The sequence below is a fragment of the Maylandia zebra genome, linkage group LG2 (genome assembly GCF_041146795.1).
Source record: "Maylandia zebra isolate NMK-2024a linkage group LG2, Mzebra_GT3a, whole genome shotgun sequence".
Lineage (NCBI taxonomy): Eukaryota > Metazoa > Chordata > Actinopteri > Cichliformes > Cichlidae > Maylandia > Maylandia zebra.
In genome coordinates this window covers 31,539,956-31,564,828 of record NC_135168.1, presented here as the reverse complement: position 1 = coordinate 31,564,828, position 24,873 = coordinate 31,539,956, and the positions used below count along the sequence as shown (strand labels likewise).

At 40.5% G+C, this 24,873-nt stretch overlaps 2 protein-coding genes across 6 annotated transcripts in view; both read right to left on the bottom strand.

Moving 5' to 3' along the window:
• The window catches only part of pigg (phosphatidylinositol glycan anchor biosynthesis class G (EMM blood group)), an 89,208-nt gene extending 80,947 nt beyond the window's left edge, over window positions 1–8,261 (bottom strand). For both annotated transcript variants that reach the window (XM_004563181.4, XM_004563183.4), the window contains exons 1-2: window positions 7,855–8,261; window positions 7,549–7,754 (exon numbers count right to left, since the gene is read on the bottom strand). In XM_004563181.4, the coding sequence (XP_004563238.2) occupies window positions 7,549–7,754; window positions 7,855–8,008 (360 nt within the window). In that variant the 5' untranslated portion in view covers window positions 8,009–8,261. The remainder of the gene's footprint in view (window positions 1–7,548; window positions 7,755–7,854) is intronic.
• Window positions 8,262–10,489: 2,228 nt separating this feature from the next.
• guf1 (GTP binding elongation factor GUF1) lies at window positions 10,490–24,210 on the bottom strand. Of its 4 annotated transcripts, none has more exons than XM_076890877.1 (18): window positions 24,153–24,210; window positions 23,417–23,622; window positions 23,007–23,118; window positions 22,089–22,237; window positions 21,134–21,214; window positions 20,980–21,057; window positions 20,810–20,893; window positions 20,667–20,731; window positions 20,372–20,575; window positions 18,350–18,489; window positions 18,003–18,126; window positions 15,818–15,950; window positions 14,257–14,400; window positions 13,753–13,886; window positions 13,380–13,481; window positions 10,933–11,052; window positions 10,798–10,834; window positions 10,490–10,712 (listed from the first exon to the last, which is right to left on the bottom strand). In XM_076890877.1, exons 2-18 carry the CDS (start codon window positions 23,600–23,602, stop codon window positions 10,578–10,580), a joined length of 2,028 nt encoding a protein of 675 aa, XP_076746992.1. In that variant the 5' UTR covers window positions 23,603–23,622; window positions 24,153–24,210; the 3' UTR covers window positions 10,490–10,577. The 4 variants fall into 4 exon arrangements, with proteins under 4 accessions (XP_076746992.1, XP_004563236.2, XP_076746994.1 ...); XM_004563179.3 differs by having other exon boundaries at window positions 24,101–24,204; XM_076890879.1 differs by lacking the exons at window positions 20,372–20,575; window positions 20,667–20,731; window positions 20,810–20,893; ... (4 more) ...; window positions 23,417–23,622; window positions 24,153–24,210 and adding exons at window positions 19,630–19,763; window positions 19,953–20,054.
• Window positions 24,211–24,873: the final 663 nt, after the last annotated feature.

The window sequence follows — 24,873 nt, the reverse complement described above, 5'->3', positions numbered from 1 at the left end:
TCATGTCGTTGAGCAGCTTTACAAACAAAAGATTCTTCTGAAAATTGTCAGGGATAGGGACTTGACTAAAAATGAGTGAAAAGCAGCCACAGTCCCCCCAAGAAAACCATCAAAACTTTGAAAAACCTTAAAAAAGACTGAAGAACTACTACTCAATGCAACCTTTAAAAGATTACAAGGAATTCTGGAGCCTTGGAAGCAAAATACAAAGAAGTCACAGTGGTTTACGCCTTTTGCACATCCTTGTAAATAACAGCCACTAATGCATACCAATATCTTTTATGTGTTTTTTAAGAGAAATAATATTCTTCTTAAAATATTTGTGTCTCCCTATTTAAAAATGACAAACTAATACACAAACTCTGGTACAAAGTAACCCACTAACAGCAGAAGCCTCTCAGTTGTTTCTGTTTATTCACAGGTGTAACAATTCCGAAACCCATCCTCTGAGCTCTGTTCCTGAGCTCAATTATTCACAACTTCCTTCCTTGCGATTGTTTTGCCTCTGCCAGCGCAGGTGCTTGTTTCGGGGAGAGATGGATGCTTTCTGCTTCAAAAGCAGGCGTCTCTTTCAGTTTGTTCGCTCTCAGGAAGGTCCCAAGTCTATTAATAGAGACAGCCTGACTAATGAAAACAGTGCCTTGGACATAAAAAAGGGCAAAAATGATAACACTGTTTGCAAGATCAAATGAAGGGACACAAAAGCATCTAGACGATTGCACAAGAAAGATCCGTTTGAAAGCTGTGCAGAAAAGTTCAGCTTAATTAGGCTACATCTTAAAATCCTTCTTGATGCCAAAACGGCATCGAGAAGCTGCCCGAATGAATCAGTGATTCATCAACGTACTAATTACTGTCCCACAGTATGTGTCTAGGCTTGCGATGCTACTGCGTAAATGTCAAATACAATATCAGTGGGGTATAGAGACACTCTCTGGCATAGTGATGAAAACTTGTCAAGGTGCCAAAATGCAGACGGAAGGGGGCTGCGATTCTGAGTCCTCGAGCCTGGAAGAAGATTTTTCAGTTTCCTCCTCAGTGCTTACTTTCTCTTGACTCGTGAAAGGAACACTTTCTACCATTACCTGAAAATATCCAGAATTTCTCAGGCCTTATGACCAGATAATACATATGGAGTTTTAAAACAAAAGCAAAAACTATCATGCCTTGCTGTGTTCTTACTATCCCGGGAGATACCAGCCTTTGAAACACCCACAGCTGCTATGATTAACTGAATTCACTGTCCAAGTCCGGCATCTCAGTAATGTCCACTGACTGCTGTGCCAGTGGGAGCGTGGGGCTCTACCGGCCACATGTGAATGCAGGACTGGGGAGGGAAACTAATTTTCTCTGCTTGCCATGGTAAGAATGAGTAACTAAACTGGGGATCATCAAATTTTGTAAAAATGACTCCCATGGGGGGTTTTCCTTCGTAATAACAGTTTGTTTCCCACAAATAAAACACAACACACAAAAGAAAGAAGACTATAAAGCCTCACTGTGCACCAGACTTGAAGTCAACCATGCAATATATCTCCATGGAGATATACTGTTATATTATTAGAAACTGTGGAGGTAGTCGTGTGTAAATTAATGGCTGTGACACGGAGAGATTATGATTTAGGTTAGTTGGCTGTGTCATAGCAGTTAATTGGGTGCAATGCAGTGATAGTGGGCAGTAATAGGCAGTTGGTCTGTAATGCCACCTACTGGTGTGTCATCAAGCCTCGACGATGCAACAGAGCACTTTTTGTTTGGACAGCAGAACTTCTGAATCACTTCAAGGTTAAACTGACCAGCAAACAAATCTACGCGTGCCTCTGGGCCCTGATGACTACATGCCTGTTTTTGTGTGACGCACCGGCTGCAGGGTGACAGCAGATGCCACTACACTAGGCCGTGTTCTTATAGTTTTCTATCGGCTCCTCAATGAAAAAGCCCAGTTTGAAAGGTAGATGCCAATCATGCAGGATGTAATTGTGGAGAGGTGTGTTGAAAAATGAAGCCACTACATTAAGCTCAAAATGCAAGGTGAGTTACCTTGAATCTAGAGTTACAGCCAAGCTCTCTAAAAAGTGATTAAGTGGCCCTTCTGCAGGACTGCAGATGAACCACAAATCAAACTTGCATGTTTCTGGGCAGCCGAAGGACGTGCCATCTTGAATTTTCCCGTCTCCTCCGTGTCCATACTACACACCTCTGCTGCAACGTAAACCCTTCACACACGCGCTTCTAAATCTAAATTTAAAATTTACTCTTATTGATCTCCTGCTACAGCCGCCTGCTCCACCCCCTCTCTGGTCCTGTCAAGAAATCTTTTTTAAAAGGTTCAAATCTGGGACTGTTTTTTTAAGCTGTCTTTTCTCTCCATCGCTACCGCTTCCTTCTCTAAATCCGGGGATTATGGTGAAACATCTGTCTCCCTGCAAGTCCACCTCAATCTCGCTCCACTCTATCCTGTCAGCCTTCCTCCACATCACCAATGACATGCTCCATAACATCATAACCGGCTTGTTTTTTTTCGGGGTGTTTGTTCTCCTTTCTCTCACACATTTACAGAAAGTTTACTTTTTTCTGTTTAATTCACTTCTACCTCTAAGTATATTTTTACTTAGCAGATGTAATTGGCAACAGAGACATAGAGTAAAAAGCATTCAAAACACCAACATCAATCATTCAATTAACAGAAAAACCCAGGACTTCATTAGTTTAGTCATCTGCACTTCCCTTTTGCCAAGAAAATCTATCCACCTGACAGGTGTAGTGTATCAAGATGCTGAATTAATAGCGTGGTTGCTGCACAGCTGTGTCTTCAGACGGTAATAATAAAGGTCGCTCTACATTTTGCAGTGTTATCACAGGGCACAGGGCCACAGATGATGCTGGTTTAGACGGAGGGTGCAGTTGGGATGCTGATTGCAGGAAAATGTGCAGATTTGTCAGCTTAATGTTTATTTCACAACCATAACCATGTAACCAAAGCAACCCAGGACTGCCACATCCAGCTTCTTCCCCAGCAGAAGCTGGAAGTGGCGGTCCAGCCAACGGGACAGCTTTTTTGCACAATCAGAGAATTTCCTGCAAAACTCTCAGAAACTGCTAGTCTGCATGCTCATGGTCCTCACCAGTGATCACCTTTGACGGCAGCTATCATGTTAGGGAAGTGTTCGCTTCAAAGATGAATCCCCGGGGTGGGGGGTAGGGTGGGGTCATGTACTATCACTTAAAGTTGTAGCAGGATGATGTTCAACCCCACAGTACAAGGATCTGTACACAACCCTTTTGAAGTTGAATCCCAGTCCTTATATGGCCTGCCTACTCACTGCACATGACCCCCTTTGAGCACATTTGGGACACTTTTCAATGGGCATGTACAACAGCCTGTGCAACATCCTGTAAATTAAACTTCAGAAAGACAAGAGGAGTGGGCCAATATTCCACAGACTACAGCCTTGAAAGGATTGTCAAGGACCGGCCATAAGTACTCAAGAACGTACAGACTGTGGACTGAGTTCTTAAGTACTTAAGAGAACTAGTCAAAATTTTGAACTTTATATGAATGGACTGAGTCTGGTGACATTCAGTGCCAACATGCACAGATGTCTTCAGGAAAGGGGCTACAACTGCCACATTCCTAGGGTCAAACCACTCAATTAACAGAAAAGTACTCCATGACTTCATTAGTTTAGTCATCTAGTCTACAACGTCAGAAGTATCTTACCTAGGCTAAGAAGCCACTTCTGACTTGACTTCTTCTAAGAAGAAAAAAACCGGAGTGCTGTTCAGTGGTCCAAAGTGCTCTTTCAGATAAAAGCAAATGTTGCATTCATTTGGAAATCAAGGTGTTCGAGTCGGAAAGAAGAGCGCAGAATCCATGATCTTTGAAGTCCAGTGGAAACTTGTGCAGTCTTTGATGATTTGGGATGACATGTCCTCTGCTGGTGTTGGTGGTGGTTAGTCCACTGTGTTTTATCAAGTCCAAAGTCAGCACAGTCACCTACCAGGAGATTGTGGAGCACTTCATGCTTCAGTCTGATTTCTTCTTAGCATCTGACCAAACAGTTTGCCGAATAGATTATTACTGAGCTTGACGGGCAAACCAATTCATCTGACCTGAAGCCCACGGAGAATCCATGGAGTACTGTAAAGTAGGAGATGAGAAACACCCGACCCCGAAATACAGACGAGCTGAAGACTTTTATCAAAGCAACCTGTGCTTCAGTAACACCTCAGCCTCCACGTCATAACACACCTATGCAATAATTTGTGTTAACGGAGGCCCAACCAGTGTTGAGTGTATAAACAAACTTGCTTGGGCATTTCTTTATTATACATCATTCATTGATTACTAAATTGATTACAATACTAAAATAATCTGAGATAATGAATTCCTGATTTTAATGAGCTATAAGCCACAATCATCAAAGTCAAAACAAAAGAAGGATTGAAGTATTTCACTTTATGTTTAATAAATACAGAACATGTAAATGTTGACTTAAAAAAAAAAAAACTCTTTCTCTACCCTCCATTCTCCATGCTGGTATCCCACTAGAGTTACTTTTTTGTGCCTCAACCTCTCATCCTGTTCACTGCCTAACCAACACATGCTCTCTGTCACCCTCACTAACCTGAAGATTGCCGAGTCAGCACTCTCATGCCTCCCGTGCCAGAGGCTACAGAGGAGAACTGTGTCCATACCGTGAACCTTCAGCAGCACGTTTCTCCAGGTCTGAGTTTGTATTGCAATCCCCGTCCGTTAAAACAACTCGATGCTGTCAGCACATCCTCGATCCTCCCACCGCAGAGCGCTTCCTCTAAGGCACAGGCTCTGCTTTTAGTTTTGCCCTCTGACACTCAGGCACACATATTCTGCTTCACCTGACAATTTCCGTTAGATGGCTTCCCCCAAGCTCAGCACTACCCGACACCCATGGACAAAAGAGGGCTGCTCTTTTTCCCCGAAAATCATTCCCTTTGCAAAATCTCTTCAACACCACTGACAACAGAGCCTGACTGAAATATCAAACTGTCAACTGCGGCCTATCACAAACATACAGGTAAAGGTTTTTATGTTGTCCATTTTGCACCAATATAAACACCTTTTATACGATTGCAGATTTTGAAATGGTTAGTCCGTGACACAGCTCCCGTTTGCAGCACATGTAGTACCGATCACAGACGAGAAGGGGCGATTTACTAATAAACAATGACTCCATCTCTCTTTTGTAACTGTATATATAATGCTATTGGCTGATGATATCAATATCAGATACATTCCCTAAAAAGTATCAGCAAGGGCTCCAGGCAGGCTTTAATTGGTGGTGTGCTCTCTGTCTGCCTGCGATGTTAACGTGTTACAGCACAGCAGACTGTCATGAAAGGTGCACATGACATGACTCCAACTCCCTCCTGGCTCCGCTCCCAAAATACTCTCGGCAACATGACACATCATCCAAATGTGACAACACACCATGTTTTCACGCTTTCAGCCATCTAACCCTATTTTCAGATACGGGCTGAAAACTTAGAGCTTAATTCAAAATGTTCATCACAGGTTCTTTTTACAAGCTTTTCTGGGCTCACAGAAGCACTGCCATTTCTAGCTTAAACACCTCTGATCAGGGACTGAATGATTTAAATCCTTCTCAATACAAGTCAAAATTACAGTCCTGGTCTTCATCAGTTTCACGTTTGTCTACAATCAAATTATCAAGAATCTGCAATTGCACAATGTATATATCGTTGTATTACCAGATCTTTGCACACCTCAATCACACAACTCTTTTAAACTGCCCTAAATCAGGTTGGCACCAGAATCAACACTGATTAAGATCCTTTTGGGTGAAGATTTGGAGCTTTTCTTCATCTCCATCCCAATCACTGGTGGTGTACCTCAGGAGTCATCTTTAGGAGCTTTTTTGTTTATTTATATGTTCACTTTAGGCAAAATTTTTCATGAGCACAAAATCTCATTTCACTGTTATGCTAACATAAAACAAATATATCTAACTTTTAATCATTAGTAGTCAACCCGCATAAGTTCCATCCTTAGCTGTCTCCAGGAATCTCTTCTGAGTGAAGACAAATAAGACAGAAGTTAAAAACATAGCGCTAAGTTGTTTTTTTGTTTTTTCAAGCTGATGGAATTTCCCTAACTTAAGTCCATTCACTCTCTTAAGGATATGAATACCAAAAGTGAATACGCACAAATCTGTGCGTAAATCATGCGTACGAGCATTTCACACACAAATCCATCATTTATCAACATTTTCATACCTGAATTTGTTCAAACTTTAGGAACAAATCGGAATCCTGTGTACAAACAAATGAAAGCCTGGCTTCCTTAGGAATTTAAACACTTTAAAGTCTTTAAAATGAATACTACTGCCACTACTACTACTAATAATAAAAATAATAACTTTTATTATTGCATTTTGGTTATTATTTATAGTTTCCTATAACAACATGAACCAGAAAATATACCGAATTACAATAAAATATTTTTTTAAGAAAAAACAAAATACTAAATGGAAAGGTGCAGGTGCACCTTTTTGATTTAAATATATTCCATTATCAGGTATCTTATCATATATTAAATGTTCTTATCTTTCATTAAAAAGGACTTCTATCATTGCTAGATGTCACACACTGTAGAATTTCTTGGCACTATTCCATGGATGCTGGAGATCTGAATTTTTTTCTCTATCATTGCAGTGATTTTCTCACCTGAGCTCTTATATATTGCCAAACAATTGTTTCACAATCAGTGATATTGCTCAATCAAATGCTCTCCATCCACCGAATTTATCAGAAAGATTTGAAGACATTTATGTTTTTTATGGTTTTTGCTCGCTTCCAATCGTCTAGCTATTTTCTTTTAAACAAGACTTATACTTTCCACAAGCATTTTAAAGTGTTATATTTTATTCTTCCTCCATGCTGTTTTGTTATGTTTCCTGTCTTGATTTCTCACACTTTTTTAACTGTCTGTTCATTTTGGATGTTTCTAAATGTACTAATGACTCTTTTAACACATTAAAAAAAAATACACGTCCAATTTTCTCATTAGTGTGAATCAACAGATTTCTATAAAACACCAAAACAGATGAGATTTAGTTGTTTAAATCTGCATTTGAGTTGCAAAGCGGACAAAATGGACAGTAAACTGAGCATTAACACTGAGCCTGGGTTTCATGCCTGTAATGGAAAATATTACACGCCTTCAGCACCATAAAGAGAGCAGAGAAGTTAGTGTGTATTTAAAGGAATACCACATTACAGGGTTAGGTATTAACAACAGAATATTCCTGGCATCATCCGTTTCAAGTTTTCACTACATAATAAAGTGCTAATGTAGAGTTTCAGAGATGCAGATTTATGTGTGGAGTTGGAAAGGATTTGAGAAATGCTGATAGTTTGGATCCAAGTGGTTGACTCACTACAGCAAACACTAATCCAGAATTCTAACAGACACACGCCATGATGAGAGACAGTGGACAGATTTGACGGGCGAGTTCTCATTTCAACATCATGCTAGTGGCATCCTACCTTGATCCTGGGCATAGTGACTGTAGGTGGTCTCGCCTTGGCCACAAAGCTGTGTGATGAGCCTCTTTCCACCACGTGCCTTGTGTAGGGCATATACATACGACCATTGGGTCCAAACACAAAGTCCTCTCGGAGGGCATCCACTAACATAATAACCACCCTTTTAAACAGGGGCTGCGGGAGGCGAGATGAATTAGGAGCGCTTCCTGTGAGGTTAGAAGAAAGCTTATGAGTTTTAACAGATTTATGTCAACAGTACAGGCCGAGGAGAGGAGTGTGAGCAGATGTGGATGAGGCTGGACTCACCTGTCAGCGGCTCGGCTGGCAGATCTGACAGCTTGCTCTTGGATGAGAAAGAAGACTTGACAGGTACGGGGAAAAATCCCCGCAGGAAAAGGGCAATGCCAATCACTTCGAATATTAAAATAAAGGAGGCAAAAACAGACGAGCGGACCTTCATGGTTTGGCCGACGGACACTTTAGGAAGTTAGGCTACAGAGATGACTTGCTAGCTAGCAACCAATATAACGCTTTCTACTCTGTTTAATTAAATTAAAAAGAGCAGTAAAAGTCATGGTATCCCATTTCAGGTGGAAGCGCTGTGAATCAAAATATTATAAAGCTACGTGTCAATGAGTTGCGTGGTGTATATGTGGGCGTAATTCACAATATACACACTACCAGCGGTTAGCACTGTGTTCATTCATAGCTGCTTCCGCATTGATAGCACGAAACTACGGGTGGGACTTAGAGCCAAACAACACCAAATCGCGTTTCCTACGACGCATGCTTGTCAGAGTGACACTGTTATTGCAAGGTATTAACCTTACAATATAAAGCACCCCGAGGCAACTGCTGATGTGTTTTGGTACTTTAAAATTGAATTGAATATTACAGTGTTATACACACGCACACACACACATTATATATATTTATGACTTTCTGTTTAATTATAAGGAAAGTTTTCCATCTGAATGTTTGCAATTCTACTGCTGTTTTCAGTACCTTCCATCTCAACAGCAGAAGCAGTTGAAAGCTCTTACTTGTCTGACAGCCACATAAAAACTGCCTGTTGGAAACCTATGGCCATTCATTCCCTACGTTGCTGATTAATGGCCTCATTAGTCATCCGTCAGAGTCGTATGTGCTCTCCCTGCTATGCTGACAAAATGTGAAGGAAAAACAGGCCTATAATCTGTAATAGTCCACACAGATTAATAAGAAGTGTTCCTCTCCTGAATCCACTACACACGCTGAAGTACACTTTGTGAGCGTTTGTCCTCCTCCTCTTTACTGCAGCAAAATGCCAGCTGGTCCCTGAATTAGATTTGCTTACATTGCCTAAGTACAAAGGACAGCACTTAGAGGCAATGAGATACTTTCATCAGGCAAATGAACTGCTGGGGACAGTGTTGAATTTTTTTTTGCACAATTTAAATGTGACACTGATGTGGTCTGATGCTGATGAAGCCTGACTGGACATTAGCTGGGGATGAAATTAACTTCCACCTCGTGGTGTGCTTGAGCTCCTGCTGCCATCTACTGGAAAAACAGAATATACAACAATGAATGATTTAGTTTTCCCCTAGAAACGCAGCATGAATGATGCAGAATATAAATTGTACTTTTCTTTCATGTGAAAAGGTCTAAAAAACAACAAATAAAGATGTAGTAAGTATGAAGGACTAGGTTCTAAATAATATTGATAGGACTATGGGATAAGTTTAAAGTGCAGGTTGTTTTCCTAAACAAAGATGGTTTGATTTGAGTTATGCATGTAGTATTGAAGCACTGTTAACTGATGAAAATGTCCAATCAGGCTTCAGCAGCGTCAGACCACATCAGTATAATTGTTCATAGTACATCTGTATATCTGCCCGTCTGTACAGCAAACTGTATGTCATTACCCATATTTATACATGTGTAATGACAATAAAGGTGAATCCTAATCCTAACACATCTGATGTGTTTTGTAAAGTTGTTAAATGTGATTTCATGATTGGGGACGATCCCCTGATTAGTTGTTTTCTCCAACAAAAGCTTAGAAACAGTGAAGGTGGTTAAAGTCACTGATGTTTATTACCAATAAAATTTGTGAAAACTAGTACTTATCTAGTTATACCAGAAAATATTGTCAAATTGAGTCATTGCCTTTTTGGAAAAGATGTCATTCCAGAAGTATTAGTGATCCCAACTATCAAAGCATTTTCATGGTCACGTAAAAGTGTCTTCTAGGACTACAATAGGACAGTGGCTGTCGGCGTTTACTACCAACTAAAGCCAAACAGCCAGCGAAAGCAGTCTGATAGTTTCTAGTCTGAGAAGTTCCACATTAAGATAATGAAGGATGGAAATGGCATCTATATGTTTTTTTCTTTAAAACGACTGACAGTATTAGTGCCTCCCTAGATACTGTGTGATACTTGGGAAAAAATAAAACAAAAAAATATTAGCAACTGCTGTACGTGATGACACCAAAAATAATGCGTCATTTTCAGGTGTAACAGAAAGCAAAAGTGTATTTTTCCCGAAAGTCCCTTTGACATACTTGAATCGAGTTGTCATGGCGACCGTGCCCTGCTGAACTGCTTGGCCTCCTCATTGCGGCTCCCAGTTATATTTCTATATAATTCTATAATTTGATCAGGGCGCATACTGAACAATATAGCAGGTAGATGTTGTACAGAACTGTACTATGTGAGCTTCTCTTGTTTTACTTCCTGTTGAACCAGTGTGGGGGTTTTGCATTTCAAACATCTAGTCATTCTCCTGATTGGTTTCAGACTGCATTTATGTAAATGCTACAAGTATAACTATAAGTTATAACTATAATGGTCATGAACATGAAGGTGTAATGATGAAAGAATGGTTTGTAATGCTGGTGTTGTCTGAGAGAAAAGAGCCAATAACTTGTGACACATGTACAAATAAGGATTTTCACTCCAGTTTGCAGCACTTTATTCAAAGAAAACGTAACAGAGCCTTTCAATAACAAAAACCTGCTCCATGTTGTTTTATAGTCTCACAGTCTATTTTTCTTTCCTCTTCAGAACACTAATAAAAGCATCTTTGGGAACTTCCACATTGCCGATACGCCTCATCTTCTTTTTACCTTCTGCCTGTTTCTTCAGTAGCTTCATTTTCCGTGTAATGTCACCTCCATACTATCGAGACCAAAAAAAGTGATTTCAAAGCATCAGTGGTATATTTGGACTTTTCTAAGAAGAAAGAAAAACAAACTTTACTTACACATTTTGCGAGAACATTTTTTCTATACGCCTTTATTCTGGAAGAGACACGTGTGGTCATACCACATATTAAATACAGTACTTCACATCTGATTTCTACACATCATTTTAACAAAATCTTAGCTCTTGTACTTACGTTTCTCTTGCAATGACCTTACTTCCAATAGCTGCCTGTATGGCAATCTCAAACATCTGCCTTGGGATGGAGTCCTTTAGTCGCTCACACATGGCTTTCCCTGTACTGTACGCACGCTCCCTGTAATGAAAACACACTTATCAGAACAAATCATAAAACTGTTAAAGTACTGACGGGTGCCCATATATCAGCTTCACCCTGACAGGTAAAGCTGATGAAAAAGCAAATGAGAGTGGAGCAGAAAGTCCACTACCCTCACCACGTCACCTTAAAATACAGTATTGAATACTGACATGCCCGTGTGTCATTTACAATTAATCAATAAGCGTTCTGTTTGGGAGGTCAGCACAAAATCAAACCGTGGTTGAAGCCACAGGACTCACGGTACTTTGAAATTTAAACATTTGTCCTTAATCTAGAGTACTAGCTTAACAACAGACTGAAAAAAAGCAGCATTATTGGTGGTACTGTCTCCTAAACACTGAAGAATGCAAAGCCGGATTTTCACCAAAGTCAGTTTGACACTTGAAGTTTCACCAAACACTATCCACACCAATATATTTGGTGATTTAAAAATCCAGTATATGAAGCTGATATTTTTTTCTGTCACAAAACGAACTGATTTCCTGAACATTTGATATGTGTAGGTATTTATGAGTCCCTAATAAGATAATATGACAACGCAAGTTTGGTTGTTTTTATGGCTTTAGAAACATGTTGCCCACAGGGAAGTTGCAGAGTGCCCTCTGGTGTACAAACTACGCAACACCAACAGTCCTAACATGAATGAAGGGTGTTTCTCCCATCCCCTCTTCACTTTTTAACTTTGCTTTTATTGGTTGTTATAAATGCAGATACCAATTTATCAGCAAACAGCTGATATCGTCTGGGCTCTAAGCTGTTTGAAGTAGGTCTAAGTGAAGTTTTCGGTTTCAGACACACCAGTGCTGGTGCAAGGAGAGACTTCTGAATGCTTTAGCTCACATTACAGAGACAGACATCAGCTGAGCGATTGAAAGGAAACAGTTAAAAGTCATAACATTTGTCTGATTTATTTTCTCACGCAATTATCTTATTTAGAATAAGTATGTTGTGCAAACTTGTGCACAACATACTCCATATAGCTTGTGTAGCTCTGTCCAAAGTTTTAAAATTATGCTTTATATTAGTATTATATAAAAATATAATGTCTTTGAAGGTTCTCAGTCATCCAGGTCATGGTAATCTAAGCAGCTTTAAAAGAAAGGCAACTGGAGTTTCTTGAAGACATTTCATCTATCAGCCAAAGTTTCAGGTGAACCCACTGTGACACCTTCCCACCCAAACCCTTTTGAGATCCCTTCCTAGACGTCTTAACGCCCACTCGCATAAGTCACATGATAGGGTGGGGCAAGGTCTCACAATGGGTTCACCCGTATAGTGATCCACATCAGTTTTCACACCCTGGCTCAGGTGATTAGGCAGATGATCAATGGATCAACGACCCTCTTAAGGACACTCCCAGTAGGGTTTAAAAATCTGGGACTCTCCACCAATTACCCTTAGAACTGAAGAAGGTTCTCGGATGAGAGGTGAAACGTCTTCAAGAAACTTCAAGAAGTTCAGAAGCTCCTTAGATAGTAATAGTTATTGATAATATATATTTACTTGTTTATTTGTAAGATATGTTAAGCCCGTGTAAAAATGAAAAAGCTTTCAGTTTTCTCGCGATTGGATAAAAGGAACTAGCTGTAATGGGTCAGCTAGCACCATCCTCTCAAATGAAGCATGAACTTCATCACCCATCTCTTTGGGAGAAACTGGATCATACATTTTCTATACATCTGTTTTCAAACTGTAAGGTATGTTAATGACTTCTCTACTTGAAAAGGCGTAGTGAACACGCCTCCAATAAAAGACATTCTGCTCTGTGATTGGTGCGTTGGCCTTAAGGAACAGACCGAAGCTTCGCTCGAGTCGGCTCAACTCCAAGGCTTACTGTATAAATCGTCTGAGAGTAGCCATCATTGGCGAAGCGTAGCGCCCTTCAATTACCTACGTCTGTGCTGGCTCCTGTACCAGCTTTGCTAGTGAGTACATTACACACAGATCTTGCTGAGCGTCATCACTTTTCTTCTGTAAAGTTACTCCTTTGTCCTTGTCCAGTGTGTAAAGTCATGTTAACAGCAGCTGCCAAAAGGCCTTTTTTTCTTAAATGTTAACCATAGTGCTGAATACATTTCATGCTTCACAGGCAAAGAGTAATTACTATAGCAATGAAGGACTATATACTGTAACCTTGCCAGTAACAATAACAATGAAGGTAAGAATATGACCAAAAAAATTCATAACAAGGTGCTCTTAAGTAACATCAGAGTCACATGTCCTGGCCAAACAAAGTAAATCATTCAGTGAAAATTAACACAAAAGTCTCAATTTTTTACCTCAGAGCATTATCTGAAATGTACCTGTGTACAACTGTGGTCAGCTCTTCTACTGGGCGTCCATTCAGCAGAATATCCATCTTTATCAAATCAGCAGCCTGGTAACCTGCATTCTCATAATCAAAGCTGCGCAACATAAAAATACATAAGGTGCACAGGAGAGGCTACACCATTAGAGTGCATGGAAAAAGATTTTACACCAAAATTAAAATGAACTAATAACTTAATGTGTGAAACCTATTTTTAAACTTGTAACATTGGATACTTTCCATAATCTACACTTTCCTAAAAATTATACCTTCTATAAATCTTAATACCTAAATACTGCAGATGAAACCTACAAAATCTATAAAAATCCTTTACACAGTGTATTTACATAACACTTTGATGGCTTTACCTGGCGTATCCAGATGAGAGTGATTTGAGGAGGTCATAGAAATCCACCACGATTTCATTTAAAGGGAAGAGATATTTCATCATGACACGCTGGTCATCTATGTACACCATGTTCTTCTGGACCGCCCTGCGATTCTATAAGAACACAAACCGTTAGTCTGACATGTTATTGATACACCAGCTATAACTTTATTGGTTATTTCTGAAACAGAGGAAGGCTGCATGGAGACAAAAACACCTGAAAATGTCAGTCTCATCGGAAAATACGTTCTTCATAAACACAGATGGAAATTCGTTCTCCAGGTTACAGTATTATTGGTCCTCTTTGTCATCAGACCAGTTTTTAAAGAGTTAAAAGAATTTGTTCTCCCACAATTTAGATAAGATGTTTACAAAGTAGAGCGATAATGTTAAAATAGAAAAGTAAAATAACTTGTACAGGTTAAACTGCAGACGGAGGTTTTCTTCTATATTCCATCTGCATTTTTCCCCATTTCCTTCTTACCAAACACAGAGTCATAATCTTTCCAATGTAAACGTCTGGAGCGAGAATGGTCCCCAGGACCATGGGCTCCAAATACTCTGACACGACCGACCTGTCGGGGAACTGAGCAGGATTCACAATGGTTATCTCCTCACTGCCATGTTCCTGTAAGCAGAAGAAGGTTTGAACATTGTAAACCATATTTATTTCTATTTTCTGAGATTTTTTAATAATTTGTCACAAAATAATAGAAAATCATTACAATATTTACTGACAGTGGGATAAGAACGTTTCCCAGCATTACACGTTGTTTTGTCTTTGAACCAACGATCTGACACATTCTTAAAGTGAATGAGTGCACTGGGCAGCTAAACAACATCAAACGCCTCGAAAGACCACAGAAGACAACTCAAGCCAATGATCACAGAATTATTTTCTTCGTAAGAAACAACTTAACAGCATCTAACAAATTCAAGAACACTGAAGCAGATAGACATAACATTATCAGGTGACGCCTTCATGAATGGACATACAGAGGATTTACAACAAGGTTTAAACGTCGGGTTTCATTCAAAAACAAGAAGGCCAGATTAGACTTTGGCAGAAAACATCTACAAGAGCAAAACAAACAAAAATAAGTGTGGAGATATAAAACCAAGACTAAATTGTAGCACTTTGTATAGAAAAGGAAAGAATATCTCATGATCTGAAACAATCAGCAGAGGCATATATGACTGCCAGTGGATCCATGTCACTAGTGTTTACTGATGATGTGACCTGATATGAAGTATCAGGATGAATTGTGAAGTGTACATGGCTGTACTCTCTGCTCAGGTTCAGCTAAATGCTGCAAAAACCAATTGTCCAGCCCTTCACAGAGCAAATGAATAACAACATATAGCAAAGAAATGGGATATTCTTCAATGGCCAAGTCAGTCACCTGATTTTAACCCAGTAGAGCTGCTCTTTAGTTAGTGATGACTAAAATGAATGCAGAGAGACAAGCAAGCAGCAACTGAAGGTTGCTGCATTAAAGGTCTAACACAGGATCTCAAGGCGGGAAAGGATTTTCATCTGAGAAAAAAAATCATTATATTTAAAATTCTGTTAGTTTTTCCAGTTACTTTTGGGGCTCTGGAAATCAGAGACTATGCATGAATATGGCTGTGAATCCTAAAATGTTAATAAAATATCTTTGCTAAACCCCTTAAATAAAAAGCTGAAAGTCTAAACTTTAATCACACTGTGAATGTTTGATTTAAAATGATGCGGAGAGGCGATATTACAAAAAAAATAATAAAACGTTTAATGGTCCAACTATTTATAGAGCTGAGTGCACGATAAGTAACAGAGGGACTTCAGCATGCTTTGTGTTTTCCCATTAGCGTTAGAACATTCTGCACCATTTCCCATCAGGTAGCTCCTACACTATATCATTTTACAGGAAGCAAGCCAGTGACACCAGACAGCCTTCATCCATAATCAATTTCCAAGTCAGCTGAAACTTGCTTTTTGATGAAATCAGCGTGAGCCAAGCTCTGCAGCAAGGCTAGAAGATATACGAGCGTGGAATGGCTCTTACCTTGATGAATTTGGCTGAGGAGAGCACAGCCTTGTAGGGCACGGTGGGCGCAGTCACGATAACAGAAGCATTGTATTCCTGCTCCAGCCTCTGATTGAACACCTCCATGTGGAGGAGACCCAGGAAGCCAAGTCTGCAGGGGGACAGGAAGGTCCACAGGTACACTCGAGCTTCATAATTGATATTCAGGCTTTTAATTAGAAAGAGGCCGTTTGGAAACAGTTCAACAGTAAGTAAGACTCATTGCTATCCCAGCACAGTGTTGTACATTTAGATTGTCTAAATCACGCCCATGAACAGAATCGAATGTACATCATCTGGACTGATAATGTGACCTGAGATAATAAACAGACTCGTACTTGGCTGAGTAATCTGGCAACACCCAGTATGTCCTAAGGAAAGTTATGTTTCCCCTATTAATCATTTGTTGTTAAAGTTTGTGAACAAAATCATGACAGAATATTAAACTGGATTCAGCTCATTAATTTTCTCATCAATAAACACACAAACGTCCAAAGTGACAAAGCAGAAAACAGCTTTTGTAAACTTTTGCGATTTTTTTTTTCAGACTTCATTTAAAAACTTTGTCAACCAGAAAGCTGGGCATTAATGGGAAATGAGGATTTTACTGTTTGGGACGGTCATGCTAACTGCCACATTCTGCCACGGCAGATGGCCCCGCCCCTCCCTAAGCCTGGTTCTGCTGGAGGTTTCTTCCTGTTAAAAGGGAGTTTTTCCTTCCCATTGTCGCCAAGTGCTTGCTCATAGGGGGTCTTCTTGTGTTGGGAGTTCTCTGCATTATTTTAGGGTCTTTACCTTACTTTTGACTTTGACTGTGATTTGATGTTATATAAATAAGATTGAATTAAACTGAACTGAACATGTTGTGTTGCTGAGCACACGTAATTCCAGATTCTTGTGCATTACAGATGATCATTTAATACACAAAAACACCAAAAAACACAACTAAATAACGCCAATCCAGAAAAAAAAAGTAAGCTGTCAAGCTATTAGCATCACAGTCTGTTTCATTGATGTATCCTGTGTCCCTCTTTTTCTCCTCATGTAGGCAAGATAGAGACCACTGAGGGAAAACAGTGCACAGAATTCTAGAGACAACTTTTTGACTAAGTACACAAACACAGTCTGTGTTTGTCCTCCATATCTAACTATGGAGGAGTGTGGTATCTTTGAGTTGATAGTGCGTGACAGACTGACAGACAGAACTCTGTCAAGACTCAGATCAGAGGAAGATAAACAAAAATGAGATGAAGCTGCCCAAAGAGTGTGGCAGCCTCTGACCTTCTCAAAGAAAAATCTTGACACACCAACAGTCCTCGAATATCTGGCTTCCCGGCTAGTCTAAGTAATCTGAGACAAATCTTGGTTGTTGCTGATGGTCAGTTGCTACTAGCAGACATTCCAGTCTCTGGTTACCAAGGTAACCCTATAATGCATTTACCACCCTATCGTAAGTGAATCAGTAACAGTATCTTTCACTGTAACTGGCAGACACTTCAGTCGTTCGCCCTGAGAAAAGTTTAACTTTATCAAAGTCTTCTGGTTTAAAATTGATTACTCTGCCACACTCTCACACATCTCGGTGGCATGTGTTGAGGAGACCAGCCTCTGATTGTCACCTTGTGTGCTCAGGAGGATCTCAGGCTGGGGCAAAGGTTTACATTTCAAGAAGATGATGACCCAACACAGACTGCCAAGAAAACATGAAAAACAGTCCTGGTGTGGCCCAGCTAGAGTCCAGAGTCTGGACTTAAAGTTGATAGAGAACCTCTCAAGAGACCAAAGGCTGTGCACTGACCTAACTAACCAATCTCGTTAAGCTTAAATGACTCTGCCAAGAAAAATAGAAGATATTTCCAAAACTGTAGTGTGCCAAGCTTGTAGGGGTCATTCCAAAAAAGCCGTGACGCTGTCAGTGGTGCCTGCTGCCAAAGGTGCTTTCACCCTGTACCAAGTGCCTGAACACTAACATAAATGGGAAATTTGAATTTTTTCAATACTTTTACAGTAACCTCCTTAAAATCTCATAAGTGGGAACTAAACATTTGTGTGTCCACACCTCAGTGTCTTAATTACCCAAACATTCACCCCTACATGACACCCAACAGCCCAATCCTTGGCTGGGTATCATTTTTAGTCTAATTCAAAAAACATTCATGCCAACCTCCATCCTGCCCCCAGGGCCAGACTGCTGTCTCTTTGCACTGCGACACTTGAGTCATTCAGGGTCAGTCTTTCAATGGCGCTGCGGAGGCCAGTGTATTCTGACTGGTCCATTGGATACATGCCTGAGGGACGGGAAAAATAGAGAGTGTACATCAGCAGGAAACAAGACTCCTGCATCACAGTGGAAACACAAAGGACTTTCATCTTTATCCAGTTCTTTCGAAGTACTCAGGACTAAGCTTCACATTATTACCATCTCACAGTGTTTATGTAGAAATGGTTACATTAGCTCAAGTTCTTAATCTTTTTTATTTTTCTCATTGAAACAGAAAGGACACTTCTTACCAGCAAAGACCATGGCTTTGGCAGGTTTGAATCCTGGGAGAGCTTCGACTGGCTGTTCCTGCAGGTAGAGTGTGTCACCGATCTGGGCCTCTTTCACATCCTTCATCCCTGCTATGATGTAACCCACCTGACCTGCAAATCTACAAAAAAACCAACCTCAGAAAGCAACACTAATTTATAACCTTCAGTCTTTATTTTGCAAAAACCTCTGCACACCTGTAAATGAAACTGATTTTTTAACCTGTGGTTATTTTGGAAATGTTGGTCTGTATATTCAACAGTTCAAGTAACTGATAAAATAAAATAACAGTAATTATTGTCAAAGGTAGACTCTGAGAAATCAGAGAAAGCATACAAAAAATAATGATAAGGTGTGATCAAAATGTTTGCCGACTCCCACCATAAAATAATAAATAATAATTTACCCAGTTTAACCTTTTAAATTTGGTTGATATCCCACATAAGGTCATCTCATTGTAAAGTGCTGTGAGCATAACCTGTAGATAAAAGATGGACACGGCCTATATGTCATAACAGTAAAGCCAACAAGTGAGTTTTGTGTAGTGTGGTGAATTTTGTGGTTTTAAAAAGAAGTCTACCTCCAAGCTCCAAGACTTTCAGTAAACACATTCATGATGGGTTTAGAGCAGCGGTCCCCAACCCCTGGGCCATGGACCGGTACTGGTCCGTGAGTCATTTGGTACCGGGCCACGAGAGTTGAGGCTCAGGTGTGAAATTTATGGTTTTCGGGATTTTTATCGTTAACTCTGTTTCCCTGGGTCTCTTCCCGTGTTGTAGTTGTGTGTCTTATTTTGAAAGAAATATTTACGCGTTACCATAACTTTCAGTGTTGTTGGCGCATTTCAGGAGGACGCTGCTAATAAAGTTACACAATTACACAGTGGATTCACATTTATTATTATGTTTACAAAATACCACAGGTTTTGTCTTAGTCGGGTCATTTTATTTTGTTGTATTTATCCGCGACACCTTAAAGGCCGGTCCATGAAAATATTCTCTGACATTAAACCGGTCTGTGGCGCAAAAAAGGTTGGGGCCCGCTGGTTTAAAGTATCAAATGTTACTGCCAAGTCATACTGAATACAACAAAATTGTCATTAATGTCCAGTAGGAGCATAAAGCAGAGTGTGCTTTACCATGCTGTTGACATGTCGTTGCCATACTGCTGTGCAGTGTCCCTCAGTTTCTGTCAGACCTGCCCATTGCTCAAAACATCAAGATGGCAACAGTGGAAATGCTCGGCTGTAGGTTTTACTAACCAATTAATGAGTAGGTCCATCTTTTATATACATTCTATGGCATAAACATTCCAGGGCTCCTGCTGTATTTTGATTGTTCTTTGGAGGTTCTGTTCTGACCATGTCCATATGCACATCTGCTGTTTCCCCATGGGCTGCAAACTCACAGAGAGGGTAAACATCAACGTCAGTGTCAAACTGACTCCATCTTCCTGCTGACAATTATCACTTTCAAAAGTGTGCACGTGAAAAATACTGAAGGCGGCACATCGAGTCAGGAATCAACCTAAAATGTTCTTTAAAGCTCACGCTCTCAAGTATAACGTCTTCACTTCCTTCCTCACCATCTTTCCTCACCTCCAGCACTAGATTGGGCTCCTTAGAGCTTCGTCGTTCTGAACCTGAGGATGACGGGTCACTGTTTTCTCACAGTGTAGGAGTTGATTCAGCACACGTCAACTGATCAAGTGAAAGCGGTCAGAACAGGATCAATCAGGAACTCTTAAAACAATCGTGAGCTACGTGATAAAAGACCACCTTTAAGGGGACAGCAGCCAAACTTAAATCAGGTAATCAGGTAAGTTTTCATCCCTTGCAGTGGAAACTCTTTTTCATATAAATTTGCTGAAAGTAGTTTAGTTTTTATTTATGTAAAACGTTACGATCACTGACTGTAGCAGAGATCATGAGATGAATCCTAAAGTCAGTTTTAGTGGAAATGAAAAGAAATGGGAAAAATGAGTGGAGGATTAACAGAGCGTACAGCTTCTGCGTTGGGTGCTCATCTGGCCGGAGAAGGCCTAGCTCGTTGACCTCGTAGGCTTTTCCGAGATGTGCCGACACGATCTTGTCCCCTTTTTTGACCCGACCTCCAAACACGGCAATGTTGGCCACGACTCCTCTGTAGTGGTCAAAATTGGAGTCAAACACTAAGGCTTTAAATGGGTCTTCAGTGCTCGCTATGGGCCTGTGAAAAAGTAGTAACATTTTACGTTTGTGTTTTTGTTTTATATCAAATATTTTTCAGACAAGGAGTAAAACCAGCAGAGCCTTCTTACGGTGGAATCCTGTTTACAACAGCTTGGAGCACCTTGTCAACATTTGTTCCAAGTTTAGCTGAAATCTGAAGAACACACGGAGACATTTCTCAGAAAAGTGACTCAAAGCAAAGTGAAGAGCAGCTTTTGCAGCAAGTGCTCACCCTGATGCATTCTTCGCGTGGAATATCAAACACCTTTTCAATCTGTGACTCCACCCGCTCTGGATCAGCATTTTTCAAATCAATCTGAAGGAGACGCACCAGAATCAAACATGTGTTCGACTATAACGATAGCGTGTAACAAACCCAAACAGTGGAAGGTCAGATCGTACCTTATTGATGACGGGAATGATTGTCAGCTGAGCTTCAAATGCCAGGTAGAAGTTAGCAACAGTTTGTGCCTGAATGCCCTTCACACGACAGCAAAAAATTAAAATCGTCACACTTATGCAGCAAGCACATGACAAAGAAAGCATATTTTAGTACCTGATTGGCATCAACGATCAACAGGACACCCTGGCAAGCAGAAATCGAGCGAGACACTTCGTAGCTGAAGTCGACGTGACCCTGAGGAGAAGATTCACATGCACAGCTTGAGCAAAAACAACTTTACGGGAAAATGGCATGTTAGCCCGGGGATCACAAACTCATCTTTGGGCCACATACAGCTCATTTTGATTTTAATAAGTGCAGTTTCAACAGTATGTCTGTAACTATGTGGAAGTGCTCTTAAAGAGTTCAACATATCCTCTGCAGAAAGAATATATTTCATACATGCAAACTTTTGAGCTAACAAAGATGGAGGAAGCCATGCTCTAAAATTACAGCAGCGCAAACTGTGTGATCACATTGTTATGCGAATTTGCATGTATTCAGTTGGTGATGCAGAAAATCTATAACTGTTTTTATTCTTGGTCCCAATGCTGCAGAGGCTCTTTTACACAGATAAATTTGCAACGAATGAGCTCAGACTTGAACATTGATCAGTCTGTAAGCTATTTATCACCAAGAATACCTTTTCAATCAATAAGATAAATTTCACTTTGACCTGATGGCAAATGTCACATCGACTGTCAGGAAGCGCTAAAGTAAATATATTATACTAAATATTCTTTTTTTCCTCCACTAAGTGAAGTGGTGATTGGTTAATGACTTTTCTCAGCTTTACTCTCATCATACTTGCAGCAACAGTGTTTTATTTGAATGCTCATTATAGATCTGCTGCACCTGTTCCTCTGATAATGTCTCTGAGTGGAGAAGGGTGTAACTCTTTTGATTTTGTGGAAAAAGAGAGTGAAACGATGCATGCAACAGCTGATAACTGCCATTGTGACACCTGTCAGCTGTGAGGGGGGTTTTAGGTTCGTCGGGCTAGTTAACGCAACAAAGCCCGGTTCTATTGAATTTGCTACTTAGTATACCAACGTACACCTCTCCTTACCGGGGTGTCAATGAGGTTCAGGAGGTACCGCTGCCCCTCGTGGTTGTAAAACAAAGACGCTGTCTGGGCCTTTACGGTTATCCCCCTCTCTCGCTCCACCTGCAGCTTGTCCAGCACCTGTTTGTTCTTCTCTGTCTTCGCTATCGCACCTGTTTGTTAGTGACACCATCAGTGAAAATGACATGAATTAGTTTCAACATATGCAACACCAAAAAATGTGAACTGCTGACGGGTGTTCCCTGACGTGTGTGAGAGGTGCTATCGGGCCTCCAGCAGCAGGAGTAGGGTGACCAGGAGTCGTACTTTAGATTGCTCATACCACATCGCTCATATACTGACATAATGTCCCAGGGAAGAATATGAACTTAAGTCACAGAGTACATGTGAGTCTCAAATGAAGTGTGTGGCTGAAAAAGGGTAGCAGTGATGTATGGGCTCATCCCCAGTGAACTCCAGACTAGGCAGCAGCTGAAAACAGCTACAACACGTTGACAGTTATAGAAAGCCATCAAGTCACGCTCCCCTCAATCCTTGATCTAGTTATGCTGAAATGAAACCAAAGTCAAATACAACTGATTTGTCCTCACACATTAAATTCCAAGTTTCTCCTGTTTTTGGATGCGTTTATTTCTCAAATTTCAGACCACCTCTTAGCATCAGAAACACGTGTCACACTGCATCACACAACCCTGCTCTTTGCCTCACATTTGTTTCTTTGTTACTTTTACCCTTAAGTAGAGGACACTGTGGAGTTTCACTCGTGGAGCACTCTCGACAGGAGCAATATTACAAGTTTGTGTCATTAACTTCTACCTCCTGGACGTTTAAAAAAATAAAAATAAATTATGATTAATTTGGATTTGCTAAAAAATGAAAAGGTGAAAAGCTGACAGTGTAGAGTGTGGAGAGCAAACATACCAGTCATTTCCAGCAGTCTGTCAGCCAAGGTGCTTTTCCCGTGATCAATATGGGCGATGATGCAGAAGTTCCTGATTCTGTCCACAGGGAATTTGGACAGGTCCACAGCATCCTTAAAAGCAAAACAGCAGAAGCGTGCACTGAACAGCTGTATTATAGTACTCCACCTAAAGCCATGCTGCACACTTGGTTCAGTAACTGCAGCTTATGGTTCTCTGGGGGCGACAAACAGAGAGCTACTGGCTAATGGAGGCAACAACTTTATGACTGTGCAGCTCCTTGGCTGTACTCTCAGAGTCCTTTCCGGACTGTAACACCAGGGTACCTGGTTATAATTATTAATATTATCGTTATCAATGTTTATTGTATCTAGTTCACGCTGACAGTACCAGGTCCCAGCAGTTTATTACCTTGTCGGACTGGGTGCTTAGCCTCCTGGAGCTGCTGCATAGCACAGGCAGTGCTTTCATCCAGCGGTGTCTAAACACTGTGTAGGTCACATTAGAGTCTTGATTCTTCCTTCTGCACATTTTAAACTGCAGCACACGTCTAAACAGGGGCGTCCCACAGCACCGTTTCACCATAGAAAACGACATGTTTCGGTTCCGCTTGTAGCCTCACGCCATGAAGAAGACAGGGAGGAGAAATAATGATGATGTAATGTTCACGCGATACAATTAAATATACTAATTATATATATATAAACGAAACTTTAAAAGAAAGAGCACTGTAATCATAATAACCCCGGCGCATTTGCTTTCAGAGGGCTGACATTTTGGGTGACAGGTCAGCGGCAAGGACTTCTGGGAAATGTTGTTCGTTTATCAAGAGAGGCGCAACACAACAAGAGGAAGCCTTACAATAACTTCCGTTTTCGTTTAGTCCAGCACAGAAAGCAAAAACATCTCTTTAATTCAAATGTACACTCAGCAAAGGTTAGCGCACCTCCCTTCTAATCTGCCGAGATGACACTAATGTCGATAAAGCTAGCTCGACTGCTGCTGTTCATGTGAAAGGATGTAAAAAAAAAAAGAAAAAATATTATACAGCAATGTCCATAGTGATTATTGCCGCAATAATATTTTTACACTCACGTTTGAAACCATCGAAAGCGTCCAGGGGTCAACTGTCACCGCATAAAAATACCTTTGGAAATAACTGACAGGTGGAAGTCCCGCCCACTCAGGCTGTCAGATGAAGGATAAAAATGGATATCAGTTGCTATGACAACGAAACTGCCTCTCGCACAAGAATAGATTATGCCTCTCTTCTTTGTGCCAGCACAGATAATAAGCCTCTGCTAGTCCCCGCTTCTGCCTGTCATGCAATCATCTTTCCCCTTTTCAAAACGTGAGACTTTTAAACTGGGCGACGCGTTTGATTGAAAGCTGTTTTGCTTTCGATAATAAATGGCAGGCTTTTAAATGTAACGTGTTGCATTCATCCGTTTCAAAGACATCGCCTCATTCATCAAAGGCGCTTCTGCCTCGTTTCTCCCGCATAATAAAAAATGATGCCGGTCATAAATCTCTCAGAAACAGGACTGTCTGTTGGTATGCAAGACATCGTGCACGTGTAATTCTTTGCAGTGTTAAAACTTTAATATACTTTAATATAGTATAAAACTAGTGTAAAACCAGGGGTGCAGTCATGGGGGAGAAACATGGGGGTCAAAGGCACCACTCCTCTGGTCACCCAACACAAACAATGTTAATGGCTATTATACACTTGTTGCATCAAATAACCTATTTTATCCCACTTTTAGAACTTTTTTTGCAGAAGCATTTGAGCAGTGCTTAACTGCAGAAATACAACTGCAGCTACTATGTTTGCTCAGTTAAACAACAGAATTGGAACATGCTAAGAG